This window comes from Pelodiscus sinensis, chromosome 17 (genome assembly GCF_052426305.1).
Source record: "Pelodiscus sinensis isolate ZL-2025 chromosome 17, ASM5242630v1, whole genome shotgun sequence".
In the NCBI taxonomy this organism is placed as follows: Eukaryota; Metazoa; Chordata; order Testudines; family Trionychidae; genus Pelodiscus; species Pelodiscus sinensis.
This window is the reverse complement of record NC_143068.1, coordinates 36505139-36529291: the sequence shown is the minus strand read 5'-3', so window position 1 is coordinate 36529291 and position 24153 is coordinate 36505139. Positions and strand designations below refer to the sequence as shown.

The window sequence follows — 24153 nt, the reverse complement described above, 5'->3', positions numbered from 1 at the left end:
CACAGTGTTTTCTAAGGTGCTTATTGCTGTTGTGGCTGGGGGAATGCTGTCAGTATCTTCCCACCCCTCCAAGGTGACTGCAGCTACCTGATGTACAGCAAATCCCAGTTTTTGTCTTAGATTTTTAATGATTGTGCCACATCGGTTATGATCTAAGGGAGCCCTTGTCCTAAAGTCAATTTTTTTATCATCCCTTGTAGGACCTGCTTTTCTTTTTCTAATTTTTCCCCTATACTTGCCAATTCTTGTAACTCCTGATTTTGTTGTTTTAGTTTCCTGCATTCTTCCCTTAAAATATTGACTTGACTTTGTGTCCCATTACACATGGTTCTCCATCTCCCTTCCTCACAGCGGAGAGTTTCATTTTCAATTTTACAATCTGCTATGTGGAGAAACAGCTCATTACGAGCTTTCCATAGTTACCAGATTGCAGATGACTCCTTTTTACTGGAGGACGAAGGTTTGTACACTATAAGGTATTTAGCAAATTTGTCTTCTACATCTGCAATAGTGTGGACGTCAGCAAGAGCCTGTTCCGTCCACAGGTTATGCCCGAATTTATGCAGGGTTTGTTTAAAAGGAGTCTCTTCTTTTATATAATTCAGTTTTTCCTGTTCTCCCTCTCTTTTAGGGGTTACAGCACCCTCCCTTACACCAACTCCTTTCTTCTAAACATTATTAAAAATATACCCAGCCCACAATGTTACAAAATATGTCACAGTATACAAAACCTCCCACGATGTTACAAAGCCTCCCACAGTGTTACAAATTAAACGTTCCCAGCACACAGTGCTATAAGCGAATATCTCCAACACACAGTGTTGCAAATCCACAATATGACTGGAGGCACTAAGCGCCGTCCTTGTCTCGGGATTCTACAGCTGAGGGTATCTCATACCAATGACTACACCCGTTTGTGGGCTGGGGCAGGGATCCTAAGCCTCCTGAATTCTCAGGACTCTACAGCTGAGGATACAGACCTCAAAACAATTTCTTCACCAGTTTCTCCTCGCACCCTCACCCAGTGAGGGGGAAACAAGGACTCTAATCTTTCTTCCTAACCTGCAGATTCTACAGCCGGGGGTATGCACACCTTAATGATCGATCAATTTCAAATACTTCTCAATACTTTTTCTTTCATTACCCTGTAAATGCTTGTAGTACCTTTCCCCTTTCCCAATTCTCCACCAAAATGTTGCGCTTAAAAGAAGCACATGGGATCTTTTTCAGAGGTGATAAGGCAACACACCGCATTTATTGAACATACATAGATCATATCAACACTTTATCAAGATTAGAAAGGCAAAGGCACAAAATGAGCTCAAACTAGCTACGGGAATAAAGGGAAACAAGAAGACTTTTTATAAACACATTAGAAGCAAGAGGAAGACCAAGGACAGGGTAGGCCCACTAGTCAGTGAGGAGGGAGAAACAGTAACAGGAAACTTGGAAATGGCAGAGATGCTTAATGACTTCTTTGTTTTGGTTTCACTGAGAAGTCTGAAGGAGTGCCTAACATAGTGAATGCTAGTGGGAAGGCGGGAGGTTTAGAAGATAAAATAAAAAAGAACAAGTTAAAAATCACCTAGAAAAGTTAGATGCCTACAAGTCACCAGGGCCTGATGAAATGCATCCTAGAATACTCAAGGAGCTGATAGAGGAGGTATCTGAGCCTCTAGCTATCATCTTTGGAAAATCATGGGAGACAGGAGAGATTCCAGAAGACTGGAAAAGGGCAAATCTAGTGCCCATTTATAAAAAGGGGAATAAGAACAACCCAGGAAACTATAGATCAGTTAGTTTAACTTCTGTGCCAGGAAAGATAATGGAGCAGGTAATAAAGGAAATCCTCTGTAAACACTTGGAAGGTGGCAAGGTGATAGGGAAGAGCCAGCATGGATCTGTAAAGAATAAATCATGTCAAACCAATCTGATAGCTTTTTTTGACAGGTTAATGAGTCTTGTGGATAAGGGAGAAGCAGTGGATGTGGTATAACTAGACTTTAGTAAGGCGTTTGATACGGTCTCTCATGATATTCTTATCAATAAACTAGGCAAATACAACTTAGATGGGGCTATTATAAGGTGGGTGCATAACTGGCTGGATAACCATACTCAGAGAGTAGTTATTAACAGTTCACAATCCTGCTGGAAAGGTATAACTAGTGGGGTTCCGCACGGGTCTGTTTTGGGACCGTCTCTGTTCAATATCTTCATCAACGATTTAGATATTGGCATAGAAGGTACACTTATTAAGTTTGCAGATGATATCAAGCTGGGAGGAGTTGCGACTAATCTGGAGGATAGGGTCATGATTCAAAATGATCTGGACAAATTGGAGAAATGGTCTGAGGTAAACAGGATGAAGTTTAATAAAGACAAATGTAAAGTGTTCCACTTAGGAAGGAACAATCAGCTTCACACATACAGAATGGGAAGCGACTGTCTAGGAAGGAGTACGGCAGAAAGGATCTTGGGGTTATAATGGACCACAAGCTGAATATGAGTCAGCAGTGTGATGCCGTTGCAAAAAAAGCAAACATGGTTCCGGGATTCATTAACAGGTGTGTTGTGAGCAAGATGCGAGAAGTCATTCTTCCGCTCTAGTCTGCGCTGGTTAGGCCTCAGTTGGAGTGTTGTGTCCAGTTCTGGGCACTGCTTTTCAAGAAAGATGTGAAGAAATTGGAAAGGGTCCAGAGAAGAGCAACAAGAATGATTAAAGGTCTAGAGAACATGACTTACGAAGGAAGGCTGAAAAAATTGGGATTGTTTAGTTTAGAAAAGAGAAGACTGAGGGAGGATGTGATAGCCGTTTTCAAGTATCTAAAAGGGTGTCAGAAGGAAGAGGGAGAAAACTTGTTCATCTTGGCCTCTGAGTATAGAACAAGAAGCAATGGGCTTAAACTGCAGCAAGGGAGGTTTAGGTTGGGCATTAGGAAAAAGTTCCTACCTGTCAGGGTGGTCAAACACTGGAATAAATTGCCCAGGGAGGTTGTGGAATCCCCATCTCTGGAGATATTTAAGAGCAGGTTAGATAAATGTCTATCAGGGATGGTCTAGTATTTGGTTCTGCCATGGGGGCAGGGGACTGGACTCGATGACCTCTCGAGGTCCCTTCCAGTGCTAGTATTCTATGATTCTATGATATGCATAGGATTCATTACACTCATGCATGCGCGCGCACACGCACTCTCTCTCTCTCTCTCCCCCTCCCTCCCTCCCTCTCTGTCTTGTTGTTACCAGTAGTTGCTCCGTGTCACTGCACTGGCCAGGTGAGTTAGATGGGGGAGGGGTGGAGCCGGGCTTCTGCCGATCCGGATCGATGCTCCCGTGTTGACAAGATGAAAACCCAGAGTCCCACTGCAAGATGCCTCCTATTTATCCCTTTCATGCAGCCTGTTAGTCATCACCTGGCCTTTCCTAATGCTGCTTCAGAGAGGGTCCTTCCAAGGGCAGCACTTGCTGCTGGACTCCCAGGGCATCTCTATGTCCGGTCTTCTTTTCAGTGAGCTCACTTCACAAGTCGTCTTATCCTTGGGTCTGGCTCCCAGCCCCTCTCCACCCTTGTAACTGCTGCTGGAGGTGCTCCCCTTTCACTCCTTCTCCGTTCACACCTCGTTCATTTCAACAGGGCCATCCATGAAACAGGAGAGATCGAGTCTACTCCTAGCAAAAGACGTTTTTCTTTATCTTAACTATTTCTAAGGCCTATATTTCTGTAACACCGTGTTTCTCAAACTGTGCTCCGCGGAGCCCCAGGGCTCCACAAGACACCTCCAGGGGCTCTGTGAGGTTGACAAACTGGAAACATCGATAGGTACGACACATACAATTGGTGGACCGATGGGGCTCTGCATAGATTTTTTTACGCATGTAAAGGGCTCCGGAGCCCAGAAAGCGTGAGAACAGTTGCTATAACCCCGTGGTCCCTAACACGGTGCCCGCGGGCGCCATGGCACCCACGGGGGCATTTGCATGTGCCCGCCAGGTGCTCGGGGCTGGCCTGGCCCCGGGCACATGGTGCAGCGCTTGCAGGGAGCGTCGGCCCCGGGTGTGCGGCGCTTGCGGGGGGAAGAGGGGGAAGCGCCGGGCGCGCGGCGCTTGCGGGGGGGAGGAAGCGCCGGCCCCGGGCGCACGGCGCTTGCGGGGGGAGGAGCGCCGGCCCCGGGCGTGTGGCTATGGGGGGGCCCCGCCCCCGGGCATGCGGCTATGGGGGGCCGCCCCCAGGCATGCGGCTATGGGGGGGCGCCCCCGGGCGCACAAGTGTCCCCACCCCCTGGCGCCCGGCGGGCGAACGGCCATGCCCCCTGGCGCCCGACAACCTCAAAAGGTTGGGGACCACTGCTATAACCTAAAGGGCTTGATACAAAGTTTCTGTGGAAAAGACTGGATACAAGGATTCTCTTAATACAAGGGATTCTATAAGAAGGCTTGACACACAGATATATATACAAGGACCAGATCTATCTCTATAAAAGGACTTACAAAGTTTCTCTTAATACAAAGTTATATGAGAATGATACATGGTTACATGGAAATGTTACAGAGATTTATCCACAAGGCCATGGTTTAGTCATGGGTATTTTTTAAAAAAGTCATAAACTGTTCATGGGCAATAAGCAAAAATTCATGGTCTGTGACCTGCCCATGACTGATACTAAAAATACCCATGCTTAAACCCTGGAGGGAGGCTTAGGGGGCATGGGAGAGATTCCAGGGGGAGCTGCTGCTGGGGCGCTCCTAGGAGCAGCAGCACCAGTTGTTGGGGGCTGGCAGACTGCAGCTGCTCCAACCAGGGATTGCTGCCCAGGGCTACCCCAGTAGCAGTTGGTTTGGCTGTCTTGGGGTCAGAGCAGCTGTTTCCAGACAATGATGGTTGTCATGCGAGGTTCCTCCATTTGCGGAGATCTCACTGGTCACTCCAATGCTCCACCCCATCAGAGCAGCTGTGACTTGTGGGTTGTACTTGTGAAGGGAGGGTTTAGCAATGCACTTTGCACCCAGGATATTTGGGGTTTCCGTGAGCTGCAGATGTTAACTAGAAAAGCAAACGCCAGTCGGTTTTGTTGTTGGAATGCCCACCGCTGGCTCTGTTTCTGCCTCGCCCTAGCTCCTGCCAGCAGAGCAGATGTGGCCTTTTCTGTTCTGCTCCTGTGGGGCTGCACAGCTCTTGTTGCAGAGTGAAGGCTGGAGAGATCAGTGAAGTTGGGTTTTGCTTGTGTGACCAGCACGTGGCATGACGGGCTGCATGTATTTCATCACAGCAGGTTTTGGGTGGGATGGGCCCGTGTCGTGGGGAGGAGACGGATGGGACTCCTGTGTGGAGAGCAGCCATCTCCTTCCTGAGGACTTTGGTGTCTGAAGCCCCAGCTTGGTTTGGAACTCAGGCTTCCCGAAGCCTGTGGTGTTCTGAAGAGACTCTGCAGGTGCAGCAGGCAGCTTCTCATTGCAACCCTCCGGCTGGAAGGCTGCTTGCTTTGGGCTCCAGGGCAGGGGAGGGGGGACACTCGGATCTGATGGATGCTTGGGGGAGTTTGCAGTGGTACTTGTGGCATTAAAATTGAGCTTTTCCAGGCCCACTTGGGAATGCTGAGTTGAGTCCCCACATCCTCCATTTCTATGTCCAGGAGCCCCCCCCTTCCTTCCCCCTCCACACACACTGATTATTAGAGCCCTGAACCAGGGAAATCCTAGGAATCTGGCTTTTGAGCCAGAAGTTTCTACTAGGGCAGGAAGAGCTGCAGCTAGTGCAGTGAGTGTGTTAAGCTGGGGAGTGAAGCAGCTGGCTGGTTCTGAGTGGGGCAAGGCAGTCGGTCAGGGCAAAGGCTGTGGATTAGCAGGTCTTCCCAGGCGATCATCCCCATCTCCAGGTGGGGCGCATATGGGCAGTATTGCCCCACAGCAGGGGTCTCCAACCTTTTTGAGCACAAGATCACTTGTTGAATTTAGGCACAATCCAAGATCTACCTCAAATATAAATACTCTTGCCCCGCCTCCTTCCCACCCCTTCTCCAAGGCCCTGCCCCTGCTCACGCCATCCTCACTCACTTTCATCAGGCTGGGGCAGAGGCTTGGGGCGCAGGCTCTGGTCTTGGATTGAGGGATGTGGAGCGTGCGAGGGGCTCTGGGGGCAGGCAGGTGGATGTAGGGGGGGTTCTAGGCGCAGGCTCTGGTCTTGGATTGAGGGATGTGGAGCATGCGAGGGGCTCTGGGGGCAGGCAGGTGGATGCAGGGGGGGTTCTAGGTGCAGGCTCTGGAAGGGGGTTTGGATGCAGGGGTGCTCAGAGTTAGGATAAGGGCTTGGGGTGCAGGAGGGGGTTCATGACTGGGGTACAAATTTGGCACTGCTGGTGGCTCCTGGGTGGGGGTTCAGTGGGGCGAAGGCAGGCTCACCCCTGCCCTGGCCCTGGCCCTGGCCCACTCCCTAAAGCAACCAGCAAACTCTATCTCAGGTCCTGTTGTGCCCCCTCTCTGCTCTGTGGAGAAAGGATACAGAGTGGGAGGGGCCATCGGCGCTGCCCCTCCCTCCCCTGCCCTGCACAGAAAGCAGGAGGCTCCCCAGGGGGAGGGGCAGGCGATGTGCAGTAGTGGTGGGGAGAGGGGCTGAAGTGCTGGCACTTGACATCCGCTTGGCCAGACCAGTCAGGATCCCCTGTCGGAGGCTCCGGGATCTCCCGGCGGATCCCGATCGACCGGCTGGTGCCCACTGCCCTACAGCATCCCTTCGGAAGCCAGACTGCGCACACGCCTCTCGAGAGACTCCTGCTCATACAGAAACACCCTCTTCTCTCCGTGGATGTAGACCAAGGCCTCTTGAGCCCTCTGGAGTGACCCGCAGTCTGCCCTGGAGTAGGACGTTCTCACAGGCGGCAGGCAAGTGGGTGCCTAGCACGCTCTCAGCCTAGGGCAGGACCTCTGCGGCAAAGACTGCCAGCCTCTCTTCAGCATCCCCAGGCTCCATTGCCCGGGAGCCCCAGGAAATCATCCCTGGGATTCCTCTTGCGGCTGTGATTGACACTGCCTCTTGCTCTCGGAGCCAGGGACCCAGGGCTGGGGACTGGTTGCTCAAGCAGTGCCTGGTCTTTCCTGTTTTTTCTGACCGTTCCAATCTCCCCTGGGCTGCTTGACATCTCCAAGCCTGAAAGCAAGTGGTGGAGCTGGGGTCCACGTCACGTGGTTAGTAACTACATGTGACGGACCGGGCCGTGTCTGGGCACAGCTGAGGGCGTCCGCTCAGGGCGAATTGCTCAAATCCGGGGCTCCTTACAGCCCCCGACTGGTGACCTCTCCACACAGGCCACAAACCAGTCCCACAGAGCGCTTCAGCAGCCTGCCTGAAGCCTCCCAAGCAAAACCCCTCCGACACCCCAGCAATATCCGTGCCCCAGATGGCCCCGGGCCTATACACAGGTGGGGGGTCCTAGCACCCAATCCCACCTACCCCGAACAAGTTCTGTCCGGTTCCAAGAAACCAGCCACAGATCCCTGGTCAATTTACCCTCTGGACCTTACCCACAAATCACGCTGGGCCAATCCTTTAGAATCTAAAACTAAAGGTTTATTATTACAAGAAAGAAAAGCATGAGAGTAAGGTTATTAAAGTACAGTACGTTACATGCACCGAATCTCCCAGTTCTCGATGCAGGCTCTAGCAGAGATGTTGCAGCTGCTGGTTTAAAAGTTCTTATTGCACATCCTAGGATCAGGATGGGTTCACAGGTCTTCCGGGCTCTTCAATCCCTGCAGTGCTGCCTCTGGGATGAAGTGCTGAGCTAAGAACCAAATGGCATCGACCACATGGCCTCTTTATACCCCCTTCCCGGCCCCTTCTGGTATGCAGCAGGTCACCTGGTCCTCAGCCTCTCTGTGTTCCCTGCTGGCTGCTCTCAGGACAGCCCCCATTCTTTGGGTGTGTCTTTGGCCCATTGAGAACCATTGTTCCACAGGTAATTAGCATGTCCACAGGCTCCACAGGCTCGGCCCTGCCCAATGCTTAACCACGTGCAGGGAAATCTTCAGTTTCCACACAGATTACAGATCTACACACACAGACATTATATACTCACATAAACAGTGTACACAGGATCAGAAAACAACAAGCTCCCATTCAATACCAATTTCTGGGGCCAACACCCCCACCTAGGGGTGCAGCAGCGATCTGGCTGCTTCCCTCCAACTCAGTAATGTGACACTACAGCCTTGTGGGAGGGAGACAGGCAGCCTGCTGCCTGCCGGAGGAACCAAGCAACAGCATCTTTCAGAGGCAGCACAGACTTGCATGCCAGCTACCACAGGGGTGTGAACCCCAGATACCAGGTGACATTCAGGCCTGGGCAGGTGCTGGCTGTCCTGGGCTCAAACCCTGACACCCAGGGCAACTGCTAAGCATCCATAGAATCATAGAAATGGAAGAGACCAGCCTCTCTCCATCCTCTTTGGAACCTCCCTTCAGGAAGTTGAAGGCTGCTCTCAAATCCCCCCTCACTCTTCACTTCTGCAGACTAAACAGACCCAAGTCCCTCAGCCTCTCCTCATAAGTCATATGCTCCAGCCCCCTAATCATTTTGGTTGCCCTCCGCTGGACCCTCTCCAATGCGTCCACATCCTTTTTGTAGTGGGGGGCCCAGAACTGGACACAATACTCCAGATGTGGCCTCACCAAAGCCGAATAAAGGGGAATGATGACATCTCTGGATCTGCTGGCAATGCTCCTCTTAATGCAACCTAATATGCCATTAGCCTTCTTGGCTACAAGGGCACACTGTTGACTCATATCTAGCTTCTCATCCACTGTAACCCCCAGGTCCTTTTCTGCAGAACTACTACTTAACCGGTTGGTCCCCAGCTTGTAACTATGCTTGGGATTCTTCCGTCCCAAGTGCAGGACTCTACACTTGTCCTTGTTGAACCTCATCAGATTTCTTGTGGCCCAATCCTCCAATTTGTCTAAGTCATTCTGTACCCTATCTCTGCCCTTAAGCGTATCTACCTCTCCCCCCAGCTTAGTGTCATCCGCAAACTTGCTGAGGGTGCAATCCATCCCCTCATCCAGATCATTAATAAAGATATTGAACAAAACCGGTCCTAGAACCGAACCTTGGGGCACTCCACTAGAAACCGACCGCCATCCTGACATCGAGCCATTGATCACTACCCGCTGGGCCCGGCCTTCTAGCCATCTTTCTATCCATCTTACCGTCCATTTATCCAATCCACAATCCCTTAACTTGTTGGCAAGAATATTGTGGGAGACCGTATCAAAAGCCTTGCTAAAGTCAAGGTATATAACATCCACTGACTTCCCCATGTCCACCGAGCCAGTTACCTCATCATAGAAGCTAATCAGATTGGTCAGGCACGACTTGCCCTTTGTGAATCAATGCTGACTATTCCTAATCACTTTCCTCTCATCCAAGTCCCTCAATATGGATTCCTTAAGGATCCCTTCCATGATTTTTCCAGGAACCGAGGTAAGACTGACCGGCCTATAGTTCCCTGGATCATCCTTCTTCCCTTTTTTGAAGATGGGCACTACATTTGCCTTTTTCCAGTCATCCGGGATTTCTCCCGATCTCCACGACTTTTCAAAGATAATAGCCAAAGCCTCCACAGTGACATTTGCCAACTCCCTCAGTACCCTCGGATGCACTAAGTCTGGACCCATGGATTTATGTACGTTTAGCTTTTCTAAATAGTTCCTAACCTGTTCTTTACCCACCACGTGCTGTCCATCTTCATCCCATCTTGCGTCACTTGGCGCAGAAGTCCAGGAGCCGACCTTGTCCGTGAATACAGAGGCAAAGAAAGCATTGAGTACTTCAGCTTTCCCCACATCATCGGTCACTAGGTTACCTCCTTCATCCATTAGGGGCCACACACCTTCTCTGATCACCTTCTTCTTGTTAACATGCCTGTAGAAACCTTTCTTGTATCCTTCACATCCTTAGCCAGTCGCAACTCCATTTGCACTTTCGCCTTCCTGATAACCCCCCGGCATTCTCGAGCTAGACCTTTAAACTCCTCCCTGGTCATCTGTCCAAGTTTCCACTTTTTGTAAGCTTCCTTTTTGTGCTTAAGTTCACTAAGGATTTCCCCTGTAAGCCAATCCGGTCTCCTACCATGTTTGCCTCTCTTGCTACGTGTCGGGATGGTTTCTTTCTGTGCCTTCAGTAAGGCTTCTTTAAAATACTGCCAGCTGTCCTGGACTCCTTTCCCCTTCATGTTAACATCCCAGGGGATTCTGCCCATCAGATCTCGGAGGGAGTCAAAATCTGCTTTTTTGCAGTCCAAGGTGTGTACTTTACTACTCTCTTTTCTTCCTTTGGTCAGGATCCTGAAATCTACCATCTCATGATCACTGCTTCCCAGGTTGTCACCCACCTCCACTTCCTCTATTAGTTCCTCCCTGTTTGTGAGCAGAAGGTCAAGCTGCGCATGGCCCCTGGTCGGATCCTTCAGCACCTGTGTCAAGAAGTTATCCCCAACATTCTCCAAAAACGTCCTGGATTGCCTGTGTACTGCCGTATTGGTTTCCCAGCAGATGTCAGGGTGATTAAAGTCCCCCACGAGAACCAGGGCCTGCGATCTGGAAGCTTCGCTCAATTGTCCGAAGAAAGCCTCATCTACCTCATCCACCTGATTCGGTGGCCTGTAGCAAACACCAACCACAACATCACTGCTGTTGTTTGCTCCTTTAAACTTAACCCATAGACTCTCAACAGGTTTTTCTCCCTCTTTATACTGGAGTTCAGAGCAATCGTAGTGCTCTCTTACATACAGTGCAACTCCTCCTCCTTTTCTCCCCTGCCTGTTGTTCCTGAACAGTCTATACCCTTCCATGACAGCACTCCAGTCATGCGAGTCATCCCACCAAGTCTCTGTTATCCCAATTAAATCATATTTCTTGGTCTGGGCCAGGGCCTCCAGTTCTTCCTGTTTGTTGCCAAGGCTTCTCGCATTAGTGTACAAACACCTCAGGTAACCAGTTGATCGTCCTATCTTCTCCATTCGAAACATGGGTCCTCCTTTCTTGCCCCTTCCTCTCTGCATTTCTTCCCGGTATCCGACTTTCCCACTTTTGGTCACCGTCCCCCGATGAACCTAATTTAAAGCCCTCCTCACTAGGTTTGCAAGCCTGCCCGCGAAGATGCTCCTTCCTCTCTTCGTTAGGTGGCTCCCATCTCTTCCTAACAATCCTTGCACCCGGAACAGAGTCCCATGGTCGAAGAAACCAAAGCCCTCTGTGCGACACCACCTGCGCAACCACGCATTTACGTCCTCAATTCGACAATCCCTGCCCAGTCCTTTCCCTTCAACAGAGAGGATGGACGAGAACACCACTTGCGCTCCAAATTCTTGGATCCTTCTTCCCAGCGCTACATAATCCGCAGCAACCCGCTCAAGATCATTCTTGGCCGTATCGTTAGTTCCCACGTGGAGAAGCAGGAAGGGGTAGCGATCTGAAGGTTTGATCAGCTTGGTAAGCCTCTCAGTGACATCCTGAATGCGAGCTCCCGGTAAGCAGCACACCTCTCGAGATTCCAGGTCCGGACGGCAGAGAGATGGCTCAGTCCCTCTTAGGAGGGAGTCCCCGACCACCACCACCCATCGTTTTCTTTTGGGGGTGGTGGCCGTGGAACCCCCATCCGTAGGACTACGCATCCCATGCCTTCCAGTAGATGGTGTTCCCTTCTGGTTTCTTCCTTGTGAGGTCCCTTCCAGAGCTTTCAGCACTGCAGAGCCTGTGGAGAGAGCTTGAAAGCGATTGCTTACCTCTATAGCATCGGGGGATTCCCGTGCTGGCCTTTTTCCCTTTCTAGAAGTTACATGCTGCCAGTTCTCTTCCTGGTCCCGTACTGCCCTCTCTGGCTTCTCTGCCTGCCGTACTTGAAGGATCAATTGCTGCCTTCTATCGAGGAAGTCTTCATCCTCTCTGATCAAGTGTAAGGTCGACACTTGGGCCTCCAGTCCTCTAATTTTTTCTTCCAAAATGTCGACCAGCTTGCACTTGGTGCAGATGAAATCCGTTCTTTCTTCCGGGAGGAAGACAAACATGGCACACGCTGTGCAGGTAACAACAGCAGACCAATCACCAACCATCGCTGCTGTCCTGGAAAAGGGATTTAAAAAGAAAGGCAAGAGAACCTCCCGCCCTTCCCTCTCCCCTTCGAACTCCCCCTCAAAACTCCCTGTTAGCACTCACCTGTTCGCTAGCTCCTTGGTCGCTTGCCCACTGCCTTATAAAGCCCCTCCCCCTACCAAGGCTCAGCCAATCAGCAGAGGCTTCTAGAATTCAAACTTTAATTAGAAGCCAACAGTTTCCACCTGCCAATCACAGCCAGTCACAGCACACACTGTTCGCAAGCTCCTTGGTCGCTTGCCCACATCCCTGTGGCTCTGGCTCACAGTTCCAGCGGGTCTGTAGCTAGCACAGCCACCCGAAGGGTGCAGGATGGAGATGTTGCTGTTGCCGTGTCTAGGGACTTGCTTGTGCCCCTGGACTGGCTCGGGGTGGTTCACATCTCTGAAGCATTGAATCTTTTTCCAAGTCCCCGGAGCAGCAGGTGCAACTTGCAGCTGCTGGGAGTGGGAAGGGGCCTAATGCTCAGGTTGCGCCTTTCCCCCTTCAGCTGCTCCTTCCCTGCACACAGAGGGCAGGTGGGAGCCAGAAGCTCCTTATTTCCCCTGCACCGTGACCCAAATCCAAGTTGGCAGCCTGCAGTGGCGTTTGCAGGGGGGTTTGTTTTGCTGCTGGTTCTGATCTGAGGTTGACCCTCTTGTTCATTTCTCTTAGGGATTTTAAAATGGTTAATCAGTTAAACCAGTGGTCCCCAGTGCGGTGCCCTTGGGCGCCATGGCACCCGCCGGGGCATTTCTGTGCGCCCGCCGAGTGACCACGGCCGGCCCGAGCCATTCTTGCGCCCCAGGCATGCGGCACATGAGCGGCCCCTGCCCCCGGTGCCCAAAAGGATGGGGACCACTAATGGTTAAACAATAGCACCAGGGCCGGCTTTAGGCCGATTCGACCGATTCCCCCGAAGCGTGCTGGCGTGCCAGGAGCGCTGCGGGAGGGGGCCTCGGCCCCGGAGGAGGGCCGCGGCGGCTTCCCAGCGCTGCAGGAGGGGCGAGTCGAGCCGCGGGTTTCCCTGCGCTGTGGAGGGGGGTTGGCCCTGGGGTTTGGCGGGAAGGCAGGACATGACTGTGCCCTGGGGATTAAAAGGGGCCGTGAGTCTTTCTGTGTATGCGGTGTGGGGTTTTTTGTTTGGTTTTTTTGCTCAACAAAATATCCTGGCTGCCGGGGCCCTGTGGAAATTGGGCCCCACACTTCCTAAAGCCGGCCCTGGATAGCGCTTAACTGTTTGAACCTGGGTCCCGACGCCCAGCTCACTGGCCCCACTATAGCTGGGGCTGCTCAAGCCCATCGTGGCTGGCGGCCGCCAGAGTTCATTGGGAAAGGCCATGGACTGGAGAGTGTACCGGTAAGCCTCATGAACCAGAGAACATCCCCAGTTGCTCTGCAGACATCGTGACAACAAGTCCCTAACTAGAGCTGTGCCTAACCGCACGCTCTGCTTATCGGCCAGTCGGCAGGCCAGTCGACTACTCGCTTCCCCCCTTGCTGCCTCTGTCAGAAAGAGGCGGGATCGGGGGGATACTTCAAAGCGGCAGCGCTGTTTGCAGCTGGAGGCCAGACCGCAGGCTCCATGCGGCGCTGCGGCTTTGAAACGCCACATGCAGCCCGAGGCCAGCTGGGGTGTCCCCAGGCTCCCCGCAGTGTTTCAAAGTGGCGGCGCCGCATAGAGCCCGGGGTCAGCGAGGGAGTCCCCGGCTGACCCAGGCTCCACATGGCGTTTTCGCCTTTGAAGTGCAGCAACAGCCCTAGGGGAAAGCACCCTATTGACTAATCAGATACAGTAGTCGCCTAGTCGATGAGTCAGTTGGTCGATATTTAACATCCTTGTCCCTAACCTCCGTTACTCAGGCAGCCTTGGCAGGGCAGGGCCAGGGAGCTCACTGCCGCACCTGCAGCCCCCCCCCCCCAACCCTGCTCTTTTTGCAGCATGAAGCTGTAACCTGGTAACAAGTTCATTTGTTTCCTCTTCTCTGAAAATCACTTCTCATAAGAACATGAGACTGGCCGGGGCTTGACAAATGAGTGAATCTACTCGCCCGTGGGGAGTAGATTTCAGCCGGTCGCCCCGTTCACCAGCGGCGCACACATGCACAATGCGGGTCTTGCGCATGCACAGTGTGGGGCTGGCGAGTAGATTTCGCCACCGTTTGTCAAGCCTTGAGAACGGCCAGACAGGGTCAGACCAAAGGTCCATCCAGCCCAGTGTCCTGTCTGCCGACAGTGGCCAATGCCAGGTGCCCAGAGGGAGTGAACCGAACAGGTAATGATCAAACCACCTCTCTCCTGCCATCCATCTCCACCCTCTGACAAACAGAGGCCATGGACACCATTCCTTACCCAGCCTGGCTAACAGCCATTCAAGGACTTAACCTCCAGGAATTTATCTAGTTCTCTTTTAAACCCTGTTATAGTTCTAGCCTTCACAGCCTCCTCAGGCAAGGAGTTCCACAGATGACTGTGCACTGTGTGAAGAAGAACTTCCTTTTATTTGTTTTAAACCTGCTGCCCATTAGTTTCATTTGGTGGACGCTGGTTCTTGTATTATGGGAACAAGTCAATAACTTTTCCTTCTTCACTTTCTACACACCGCTCATGATTTTACAGACCTCTATCCTATCCCCCTCAGTCTCCTCTTTTCCAAGCTGAAAAGTCCCAGTCTCTTTAATCTCTCCTCATATGGCACCCTTTCCAAACCCCTAATCATTTTAGTTGCCCTTCTCTGAACCTTTTCTAATGCCAGTATATCTTTTTTGAGATGAGGAGACCACATGTGTACACAGTATTCAAGATGTGGGCGTACCATGGATTTATATAGGGGGTGTAAACGTGCCATCCCCGTACCCCCGTAGGGTGTGTTCCACTTGTTCACCCCCTTTCTGGCCCTGTGGACCCGTCACCCTAACGATTGCCCCACGGCGTCCCAGTTAATTGTGTTAATAGTCTCCTATGTCTCTTTCACAATATTGGTTGGTTCGCCTCCCACATGGAGAGGGGGGGGTCCAGGCCCACCCCCTCTCACGGACCCCAGCCCAGGGCCCTAAGGACACGGACATCAAGCTTGTCCTGTCCAGCTGGCGGGGCCTTAGCTGAAACGCGCCAGCCCGCAGGCTCCACTTTGCCTGCCCTGGGCTGCTTCCTCTCCCCACCTGGGTTCTACCCGCCGAGCCGGAGCTTACCGCCTCGGCCTTGGGCCCATCCGGTGTTCTCTCACGGGGGGGGTCGCCAGCAATGCTCCCCCCCCCTCCTCTGTCCGGCGTTTAAATCTCCGCGCTGTGGCCGGTGGGCGGGGCCACGCCCGACTCGGCGTGGGCTCGCTTCCGGCTCGCGGCGGCCATAGGGTGACGTCACGGCACCCGTGACATCAGCGGGATTCCCGGGGCCACCCAGACGTCTGGCCGCAGCGGCTGCCCAGAAGCACCCGGCACACCGCCACGTGGCTTGCGACGGGGCCGTTCGGGCGGCGGGCTGCGGGCTGTCCAGCTCCGCCACTCCCCGCCCTGTCCCGAGGGCCGCCAGGCATACGGCCCCCGCACGCTCCGGAGTGCGGGGCGTTTCTGCCCCATCACAGGGGGCAATAAGATATTCTCTGTCTTATTCTCTTTTTTAATGATTCCTAACATCCTGTTTGCTTTTTTGACTGCCACTGCACACTGCATGGACGTCTTCAGAGAACTGTCCACGATGACTCCAAGATCTCTTTCCTGATTAGTTGCAGCTAAATTACCCCCATCATATTATATGTCTAGTTGGGGTTATTTTTTCCAATGTGCATTACTTTACATTTATCCACATTACATTACATTTGCCATTTTCTTGCCCGATCACTTAGTTTTGTGAGATCTTTTTGAAGTTCTTTACAGTCTGCTTTGGTTTTAACTACCTTGAGCAGTTTAGAGTTGTCTGCAAACTTTGCCACCTCACTGCTTACCCCTTTCTCCAGATCATTTATGAATAAGTTGAATAGGACTGGTCCTAGGATTGACCCTTGGGGGACACCACTAGTTACCCCTCTCCAATCTGAAAATTACCATTTATTCCTACCCTTTGTTTCCTGTCTTTTCACCAGTTCTCAGTGCACGAAAGGATCTTCCCTCTTATCCCATGACAACTTAATTTACATAAGAGCTTTTGATGAGGGACCTTGTCAAAGGCTTTCTGGAAATCTAAGAACAGAAGATCTACTGGATCCCCTTGTCCACATGTTTGTTGACCCCTTGTGACGGACCGGGCCGTGTCTGGGCACAGCTGAGGGCGTCCGCTCAGGGCGAATTGCTCAAATCCGGGGCTCCTTACAGCCCCCAGACTGGTGACCTCTCCAAACAGGCCACAAACCAGTCCCACAGAGCGCTTCAGCTGCCTGCCTGAAGCCTCACGAGCAAAACCCCTCTGACACCCCAGCAATATCCGTGCCCCAGATGGCCCCGGGCCTCATAAACAGGTGGGGGGTCCTAGCACCCAATCCCACCTACCCCGAACAAGTTCTGTCCGGTTCCAAGAAACCAGCCACAGATCCCTGGTCAATTTACCCTCTGGACCTTACCCACAAATCACGCTGGGCCAATCCTTTAGAATCTATATCTAAAGGTTTATTATTACAAGAAAGAAAAGCCTGAGAGTAAGGTTATTAAAGTACAGTACGTTACATGCACCGAATCTCCCAGTCCTCGATGCAGGCTCTAGCAGAGATGTACAGCTGCTGGTTTAAAAGTTCTTATTGCACATCCTGCGATCAGGATGTGTTCACAGGTCTTCCGGGCTCTTCAATCCCTGCAGTGCTGCCTCTGGGATGAAGTGCTGAGCTGAGAACAAAATGGCATCGACCACATGGCCTCTTTATACCTCCTTCCTAGCCTCTTCTGGTCTCAGCCGGTCACCTGGTCCTCAGCCTCTCTCTGCTGGCAGCTCTTAGGTCTCCGCCCTCCTGCTTTAGGTGTGTCTTTGGCCCATCAAGTGCCATTGTTCCACAGGGCTTCACTACTCAGCCTGTCCATAGCAATGCTTAACCACATTCCAAGAAATATTCAGCTTCCACACAGATTACAGATTCCTATCTACACACACAGACATTATACACTCACATAAACAGTGTACACAGGATCAGAAAACAACAAGCTCCCATTCAATACCCCACATGGCTCCCTTTTATACCAATTTCTGGGGCCAACACCCCCACCTAGGGGTGCAGCAGCGATCTGGCTGCTTCCCTCCAATTCGGTAATGTGACACCCCTTCAAAGAACTCTAATAGATTCTTTACTGTTGTTTCAACTAATTTGCCTGGTACTGATGTTAGACTTACCGGTCTGTAATTGCCAGGATCGCTTCTAGAGCCCTTTTAAAATATTGGTGTTACATTAGCTATCTTCCAGTCATTGGGTACAGAAGCTGATTTAAAGGATAGGTTACAAACCATCGTTAATAGTTCCGCAATTTCCCATTTGAGTTCTTTCAGAACTCTTGGGTGAATGCCATCCGGTCCCGGTAACTTATTACTGTTTAGTTGATCAATTACTTCCAAAACCTCCTATAATGACACTTCAATCTGTGACAAGTCCTCAGATTTGTCACCTACAAAGGACGGGTCAGGTTTGGGTGTCTCCTTAACATCCTCAGCCCTGAAGACTGAAGCAAAGAATTCATGTAGTTTTTCCACAATGATTTTATTGTCTTTAAATGCTCCTTTTGTATCTCTATTGTCCAATGGATCCGCTGGTTGTTTAGCAGGCTTCCTGCTTCTGGTGTACTAAAAAACATTTTGTTACCTTTTGAGTTTTTGACTAGCTGTTCTTCAAACTCTTTTTTGACTTTTCTTATTACATTTTTACACTTAATTTGGCAGCGTTTATGCTCCTTTCTACCTCACTAGGATTTAACGTCTACTTTTTAAAAGATGCCTTTTTATCTCTCACTGCTTCTTTTACATGGCTGTTAAGCCACGGTGGCTCTTCTTTAGTTCTTCTGCTATGTTTTTTAATTTGGGGTATACATTTAAGTTGGGCCTCTATTATGGTGTCTTTGAAAAGAGTCCATGCAGCTTACAGGGATTTTACTTTAGTCACTGTCCCTTTTAATTTCTGTTTAACTAACCTCCTCATTTTTGCATAGTTCCCCTTTTTGAAATGAAATGCCACAGTGTTGGGCTGCTGAGGTGTTCTTCCCACCACAGGAATGTTAAATGTTATTGTAGTATGGTCACTATTTCCAAGCGGTCCTGTTACAGTTACCTCTTGGACCAGATCCTGCGCGCCACACAGGACTAAATCGAGAATTGCCTCTCCCCTTGTGGGTTCCTGCACCAGCTGCTCCAAGAAACAGTCGTTTAAGGTATCCAGAAATGTTGTCTCTGCATCTCGTCCTGAGGTGACACGTACCCGGTCAATATGGGGATAGTTGAAATCCCCCACTATTATTGAGTTCTTTATTTTGATAGCCTCACTAATCTCCCTTAGCATTTCATAGTCACTATTACTGTCCTGGTTAGTTGGTCGATAATAGATCCCTACTGTTATATTCTTATTAGAGCAGGGAATTACTATCCATAGAGATTCTATGGAAGATGTTGATTCATTTAAGATTTCTCCTCTGGGCACCAGCCCTGCCCCTACTGTGACACTGCTCTGTGTTGCAATGCCAAGGCACCGGTGCAAGCCAGGAGTGGGCTGGGACCTCCCGTGCTGCATAGATGTGAGTGGATTGATAAAGCAAGTGTCTCTGAGACATTCCCAGCTTTGGTTTGATCTCTGTCCAGCTCCAAGTGGAATGTGTGTCAAGTACACAACAACCACCACAATTAGCTTAATGGGTCACCGAGACTCCTTGGCAGGGGTGAGCCAACTTCTAGGCCCGAGGGACATATCAGGGTCCAGCTGTTGTTTGGAGGGCCATGAATGCTCACAAAATTGGGGTTGGGATGAACGCTACAGCTGGGAGTGCGGCTCTGGGATTGGGCTGGAGGGTGCTGCAGACTGGGAAAAAGGGGCTCAGTGGATGGAGGATTAGGGTTGGGGAATAGGGTGCAAGCTCCAGGCTACACTTACCTCTTAAAGCAATTCCTGGAAGCAGTGACATGTCCCCTTCCGGCCACTGCTGCGTGGAGGCACAGGCGAGGAGGCTCTGTGTGCTCTCTCCCATCCACAGGCGCCACCCCTGCAGTTCCCATTGGCTGCAGTTCCCAGCCAATGAGAGCTGCAGGGGCACCCATGGAGTCCTTCGCATGTCTAGAAGCCAGAGGGGGTGACATGCTGCCACTTCCAGGAGCCCCCAGGAGCCCCAGAATGTGTAGAGCAGGGCAAGCCCCCAACTCCACTGCCCATTGGGAGCTCAGGTGCTGGGTTAAAATGGCTGACAGGCTGGATGTGCCCATGAGCTGCAGTTTGCCCACCCATGCTCTTGGGCCATCCCAGGCAAGGCTGAGAGGTACTTGTGGGTGTGGACTCTTGCACTGCTATGGCCTCTGCTGTACCAGCCCTCTCGCTCTTTGGCGCTGCTCTCCTGGCTTCTTCAGCTGAATGAAACCAACGAGAGACCTTTTCAGTCCCGCTTGAGCGTCCTGAGAGTCATTGTGAAGGAGCTGATATTGCTGCAGCCGGCCTGCAGGCGGGACCTGTGCCTGCGGCCAGCGCATCCAACTTCATAGCCTGCAGTACCGTCCTCTGGAGCTCAGTAGCCTGGACCTCCCTCCGGGCGAGCACGCGAGGAGTCTTCTCCTAGTCGTCTCTCAGGCTAAGTCCAGCTGCGCAGCTGGAGCCCTTCGGCTGAAGATGCTCTAAGTCCAGGGTGTCTAACCAGTGCTACTGCTGTAGCGAACTAGCCAAATAGCCCCTGTGGCTAGAGCACGGCTCTACGCCAACAGGACAGAGCTCCCCTGTTGGCTTGATCATTCCTGCATCTGTGAGCGGCAGAAGCTGTCAGTGGGAGAAGCGCTCTCACTGCCGCAATGCTGCCGAGTCCACTGCTCAGTCCGGTGTAACATAGGTTGCTCAGGAGTGCAGGTTATTCAAACCCTGAGTGATGTAAATTATACCCAAGTAATCTGTAGTGGAACAGAGCCTCGGATTTCAAAATATGAATACTGAGCTCGTAGTGATCCTGAATCTATACGACCAAAGCACGGACTGCAGTGGTAATTAGAGCTAGAGAGACTCAGGGAGGTTGGGTCCATCACTGGCCATTAGCCAGGCTGGGTGGGGATGGTCCCTGGCCTCTGTCTGTCTGGAGGTGGGTGGCGGGAGGGATCCCGTGAGGATTCCCTGTTGTGACCCCTCCCTCTGGGGCACCTGGCGCTGGCCACTGCCGGCCGACAGGACACTGGGCTGGGTGGGCCGTTGGTCTGACCCCGTGTGGCTGTTGTGATGTTCTTATGGAATTGCATTGGAAAGGGGGGGCCCTTCGTGCGTTAGCTGGGTGTTTGCAGAACCTGTGTGCTCTTTGCTGTAGTATTTCCTGGCTGGCTGTGCCCTGCAATGCGGTGCATTCGTCCCATGAAAGACCTGGTAGGATGGATCAGATGGGGACCGGCCCGGGGGCAGGCTGAGATCCCAAAAGAGATGGGGTAGAACAAATGCCACATGGGGCAACACTGGTGGGTGCATTCTACAGACAACCTGGACGTCTCCTATCCAAAGGCCGACCCTGCTCTACAGAAGATAGTCCTTGCAGTGCTGGGGGAGCCCAAATAGACCCAAGAGCTGCTCACCATCTCCCCTTTCAGCAGGTTTGGGAGGGGCGCTGCCTCCCGCGTGCCAGAAGGCGCTGGAGTAGCCTGGAGCCATGCCGCCTCCTGTGGACATTGTGAAAGTGGCTGTCGAATGGCCAGGAGCCAATGCCCAGCTGCTTGAACTAGACCAGGTGAGAGCTGGGCGTGGGGTGCAGGAGAGGGACTCTGGGCACGCTGAGGCCTGGGGAACTGGAAGTGACCAGCTTCTCCCTGTGGCTGGGAGACGGGGCCACGGCTGAGCTCGCTCTCTCTCGCTCTGTTCTAGAAAAGGCCCCTGGCGTCTGTGATCAAGGAAGTCTGTGATGGGTGAGTCTGGCTTTCTGGGACCGCTAAGCAGGGAGCAGTTGCCCTCCTGGGCCTGGTCTTTGCAGGTCCTACCGGATTTGCTGCTGGCCTAATGTGGATTGTCTCCCTCGAGGCTTCCCAGCCTGGACGCAGAACAGGTCAGGGCTCTAGCAGGGAGCGGGAACTCCTGGGTAGCAGGAGCCTCTGCTCTGCATGCTGGTGCCATGGCATTCCAGGCTCCTGAGGCTTGGCTGGATCCCAGCCTCCTCCTCTAGGTTCTTCCAGTCCAGGCCTTACCAGAGTTTCCCTCTGCTCCTGGTCTCATTCCGGTGCGGCTCCCAGGGCAGGAATCGTCTTCTCCTTGGGGCTCCTCTCCAAATCTTCATTTCTTTCCCTGGATCACGCCCTTGGCGTAGGTGGGGCCTGGTAAAAGGAAGAGGCGGGGCCTTATGTGTCATGCTCCCCCCGCCAGGTGGTCGTTGCCAAACCCTGAATACTACACTCTGCGCTATGCCGATGGGCCCCAGCTGTACATCACAGAACAGGTCAGTGTGGGGCAGGGGCACCGGTCTCCAGGGAGCGGTTGGAAGGAGTCTCTGCGTGGGCCAGCATTGAGCTGCTTCTGCTGTCCCCGTTCCTGGGAGAGTATCCCCCCCACATTGCCCCTATGGCCGCCGGACACGGACACTTCCATTAACCAGTGCAGTCCGAGCCCCCCCACGTGCGAGGGCCCAGCTTCCCCTGCCTCCCCACACTCGCTTCTGGGCACAGGGACCTGACCGTCCAACATCTAGCAGACCCTCAAAGCTACAAAGCCAGAGTTACAAATTGACCAGCCATCCTGTGGACCCGCAAGTCCTCAGTCCGGCAGCAGCGCAGATGAAAAAGCAGCATCTCTAGTGCCACCTCGGGAGTGTAGCCATGGGGGGCTGAGGGGCAGCTGGGCGGAGAGTGGGGAGGGGGAGCTCGGGCCCCTGACCATCATGACAGCCAGGGCTCTGGGATTTAGACTGGGGGAGCGCTGAGGTGCAGGGTTCAAGTCCATCCTCTGTTCCTCGTTCATCCCTGTAGGGGGTGCTGGGGCTCAGGGCTTTAGCTACAAGCAGAGCTCTGGTTTCAGCCCTATAGCTAACGCCCTGAGCACTGGCATGTCCTGCTCCCCCTGCTGAAGCTAAAGCCAAGGGGCGCCCTGAACCCTAGCACCCCCTGTGGAGTTGGAGACCTGCCGCCCCCTGTGAGCCTGAAACCAGGAGCAGAGCCACAGGGCTAATGTCCCGAGCCCAGCACGTCCCCCAGGTCTAAAGCATGGAGCCTTGGTGCTTCCACAGGACAGGAGCCCTGACGCGCCCCCCCCCAAGCTGGAGCCGTGGCACTCTGAGGGTCTGAAGCCCTGCCCCACCTCCAGAGCCCTAACCCTCCCTCATGCCACACCCTGTGGCTGCAGCCCCAGCCTCTGCGTGGCTGACGTCTGTAACTTCTTCAGAGTTCCAGGGCATGTCAGAACTATTCCTGAGCCTCTGTAACTCAGATTGCACCACTCCGTGTGCCCTGTGCATGCCCACGTCACACCGACACGTGCCCAGGGCCGTGGCTGACTGCATTTCCCTCCCCACCTCATGCTCTTCAGACGTTTCTCTTTTCTCTTTGCAGACTCGCTGTGATATTAAAAACGGGACCATCCTGCAGCTGGCTGTCTCCCCGGTATACGCCTCCCCTGAGCTGTGTTCCTCTCCTGGGCTTGTTCCTACCACTCAGCCCCCTGCCCCGCCTCCCTGTGCGAGGCCCGCTCCTGCTGCTTGGTGCCTGGCCTGTCCCCCTGGTCAGGGCCTGCTCCTGCCATGCAGCCCTCTGCCTCTCCCCCTGCTATGCCAGGCCCCTTTGCTCACTCGTTTCCCTCCTCGCTGTGAGGCACATTTTATTTCCACTTTTCATCCTGTCCTTTTATTGGCTTTCTGGGGAGAAACTCAGCCTGCCTTTCTGTTGCATATCAGACTCCCAAAGGTTAAGGACTAAACTGACCGATGATGCCCACGCAGGAGGGGCCAGATTTACTTACAAGAGACTTGACCCATTGGGCTGCGTCCCTCGGGAGGCGATGTAACCGCCCCATTAGCTCCTCCTGCCTCCTCACGTCCTGGGTGTATCTTGTTTTACATGAGCTGTTCTTTGGAGCAAGGCCTGTGTCTTCACAGTAAAAATAACAGCCGTGTCCCCAGGGGTTGCTTTCCCACTTCTGGGTTTTAACCACACAGCGAGCTAGCATCCCAGATTGTGTGAGACGTGGCGAAGAGACTCCCGCCAGTATGAAGAGGAAAGAGTAGCTGGGAGCACGTAGAAAGGAGCAAGGGAGCCCTGAGACTCTCGTAAAGCCAGTCTCTGTTGGCGTGGCATGGGCGACACTGTGTTTCTAGATCCTAGATGATACAGTGGTGGGTGCATTAAAAAGCTTCAGAAAAATGTTTCTTTGGAACTAAAAGATCTTTTGTGACCTCCTATTTCTTTTAAATGCCCATACCTGATGAAGTGGGACAGAGGGATTTATCCCACCTGAGAAACAAACACTTGACTCGCCTGCTTGTTGGCTGTGCTTGCAGCTGAGGGCAGCATTCCTGAGCACAAATCAGTCTGCCTAGACAGCTGGTTGCTTTTCTGCCCGTGCCAGTAACCCCTTGACCTCACTGTGTTCCTTCTGCCCGTTGCTGCGCCCTGGGTTGGCCGACCATGAGTAACTGGCAGGATCTCGCTTGTCTCCCAGTCCAGGGCAGCTCGCCAGCTGATGGAAAGGACCCAGTCACACAGTATGGAGGCCCGCCTGGACGCCATGAAGGAACTGGCCAAACTCTCCGCAGATGTGACCTTTGCCACAGAGTTCATCAACATGGAGGGGATCACGGTGCTGACGCGGCTGGTGGAGAGTGGCACCAAGCTTCTGTCCCAGTAAATATGCCTGTACTTCTGGACTCTGAGCAGGGACTGGGGTGGGGCGGGGCGGGGCGGAGGGGGCTGCAGCTGCAATGCTC

The 24153-nt window shown here is 52.6% G+C and overlaps 1 protein-coding gene across 4 annotated transcripts in view; it reads left to right on the top strand.

Moving 5' to 3' along the window:
- The window catches only part of ELMO2 (engulfment and cell motility 2), an 82940-nt gene that overhangs the window by 17711 nt on the left and 41076 nt on the right, over nucleotides 1–24153 (top strand). For 2 of the 4 annotated variants that reach the window (XM_075917726.2, XM_075917724.2), the window contains exons 2-6: nucleotides 20846–20979; nucleotides 21114–21154; nucleotides 21606–21678; nucleotides 22784–22834; nucleotides 23889–24070. In XM_075917726.2, the coding sequence (XP_075773841.2) occupies nucleotides 20902–20979; nucleotides 21114–21154; nucleotides 21606–21678; nucleotides 22784–22834; nucleotides 23889–24070 (425 nt within the window). In that variant the 5' untranslated portion in view covers nucleotides 20846–20901. The other 2 variants (XM_075917725.2, XM_075917727.2) reach the window with 2 other exon arrangements.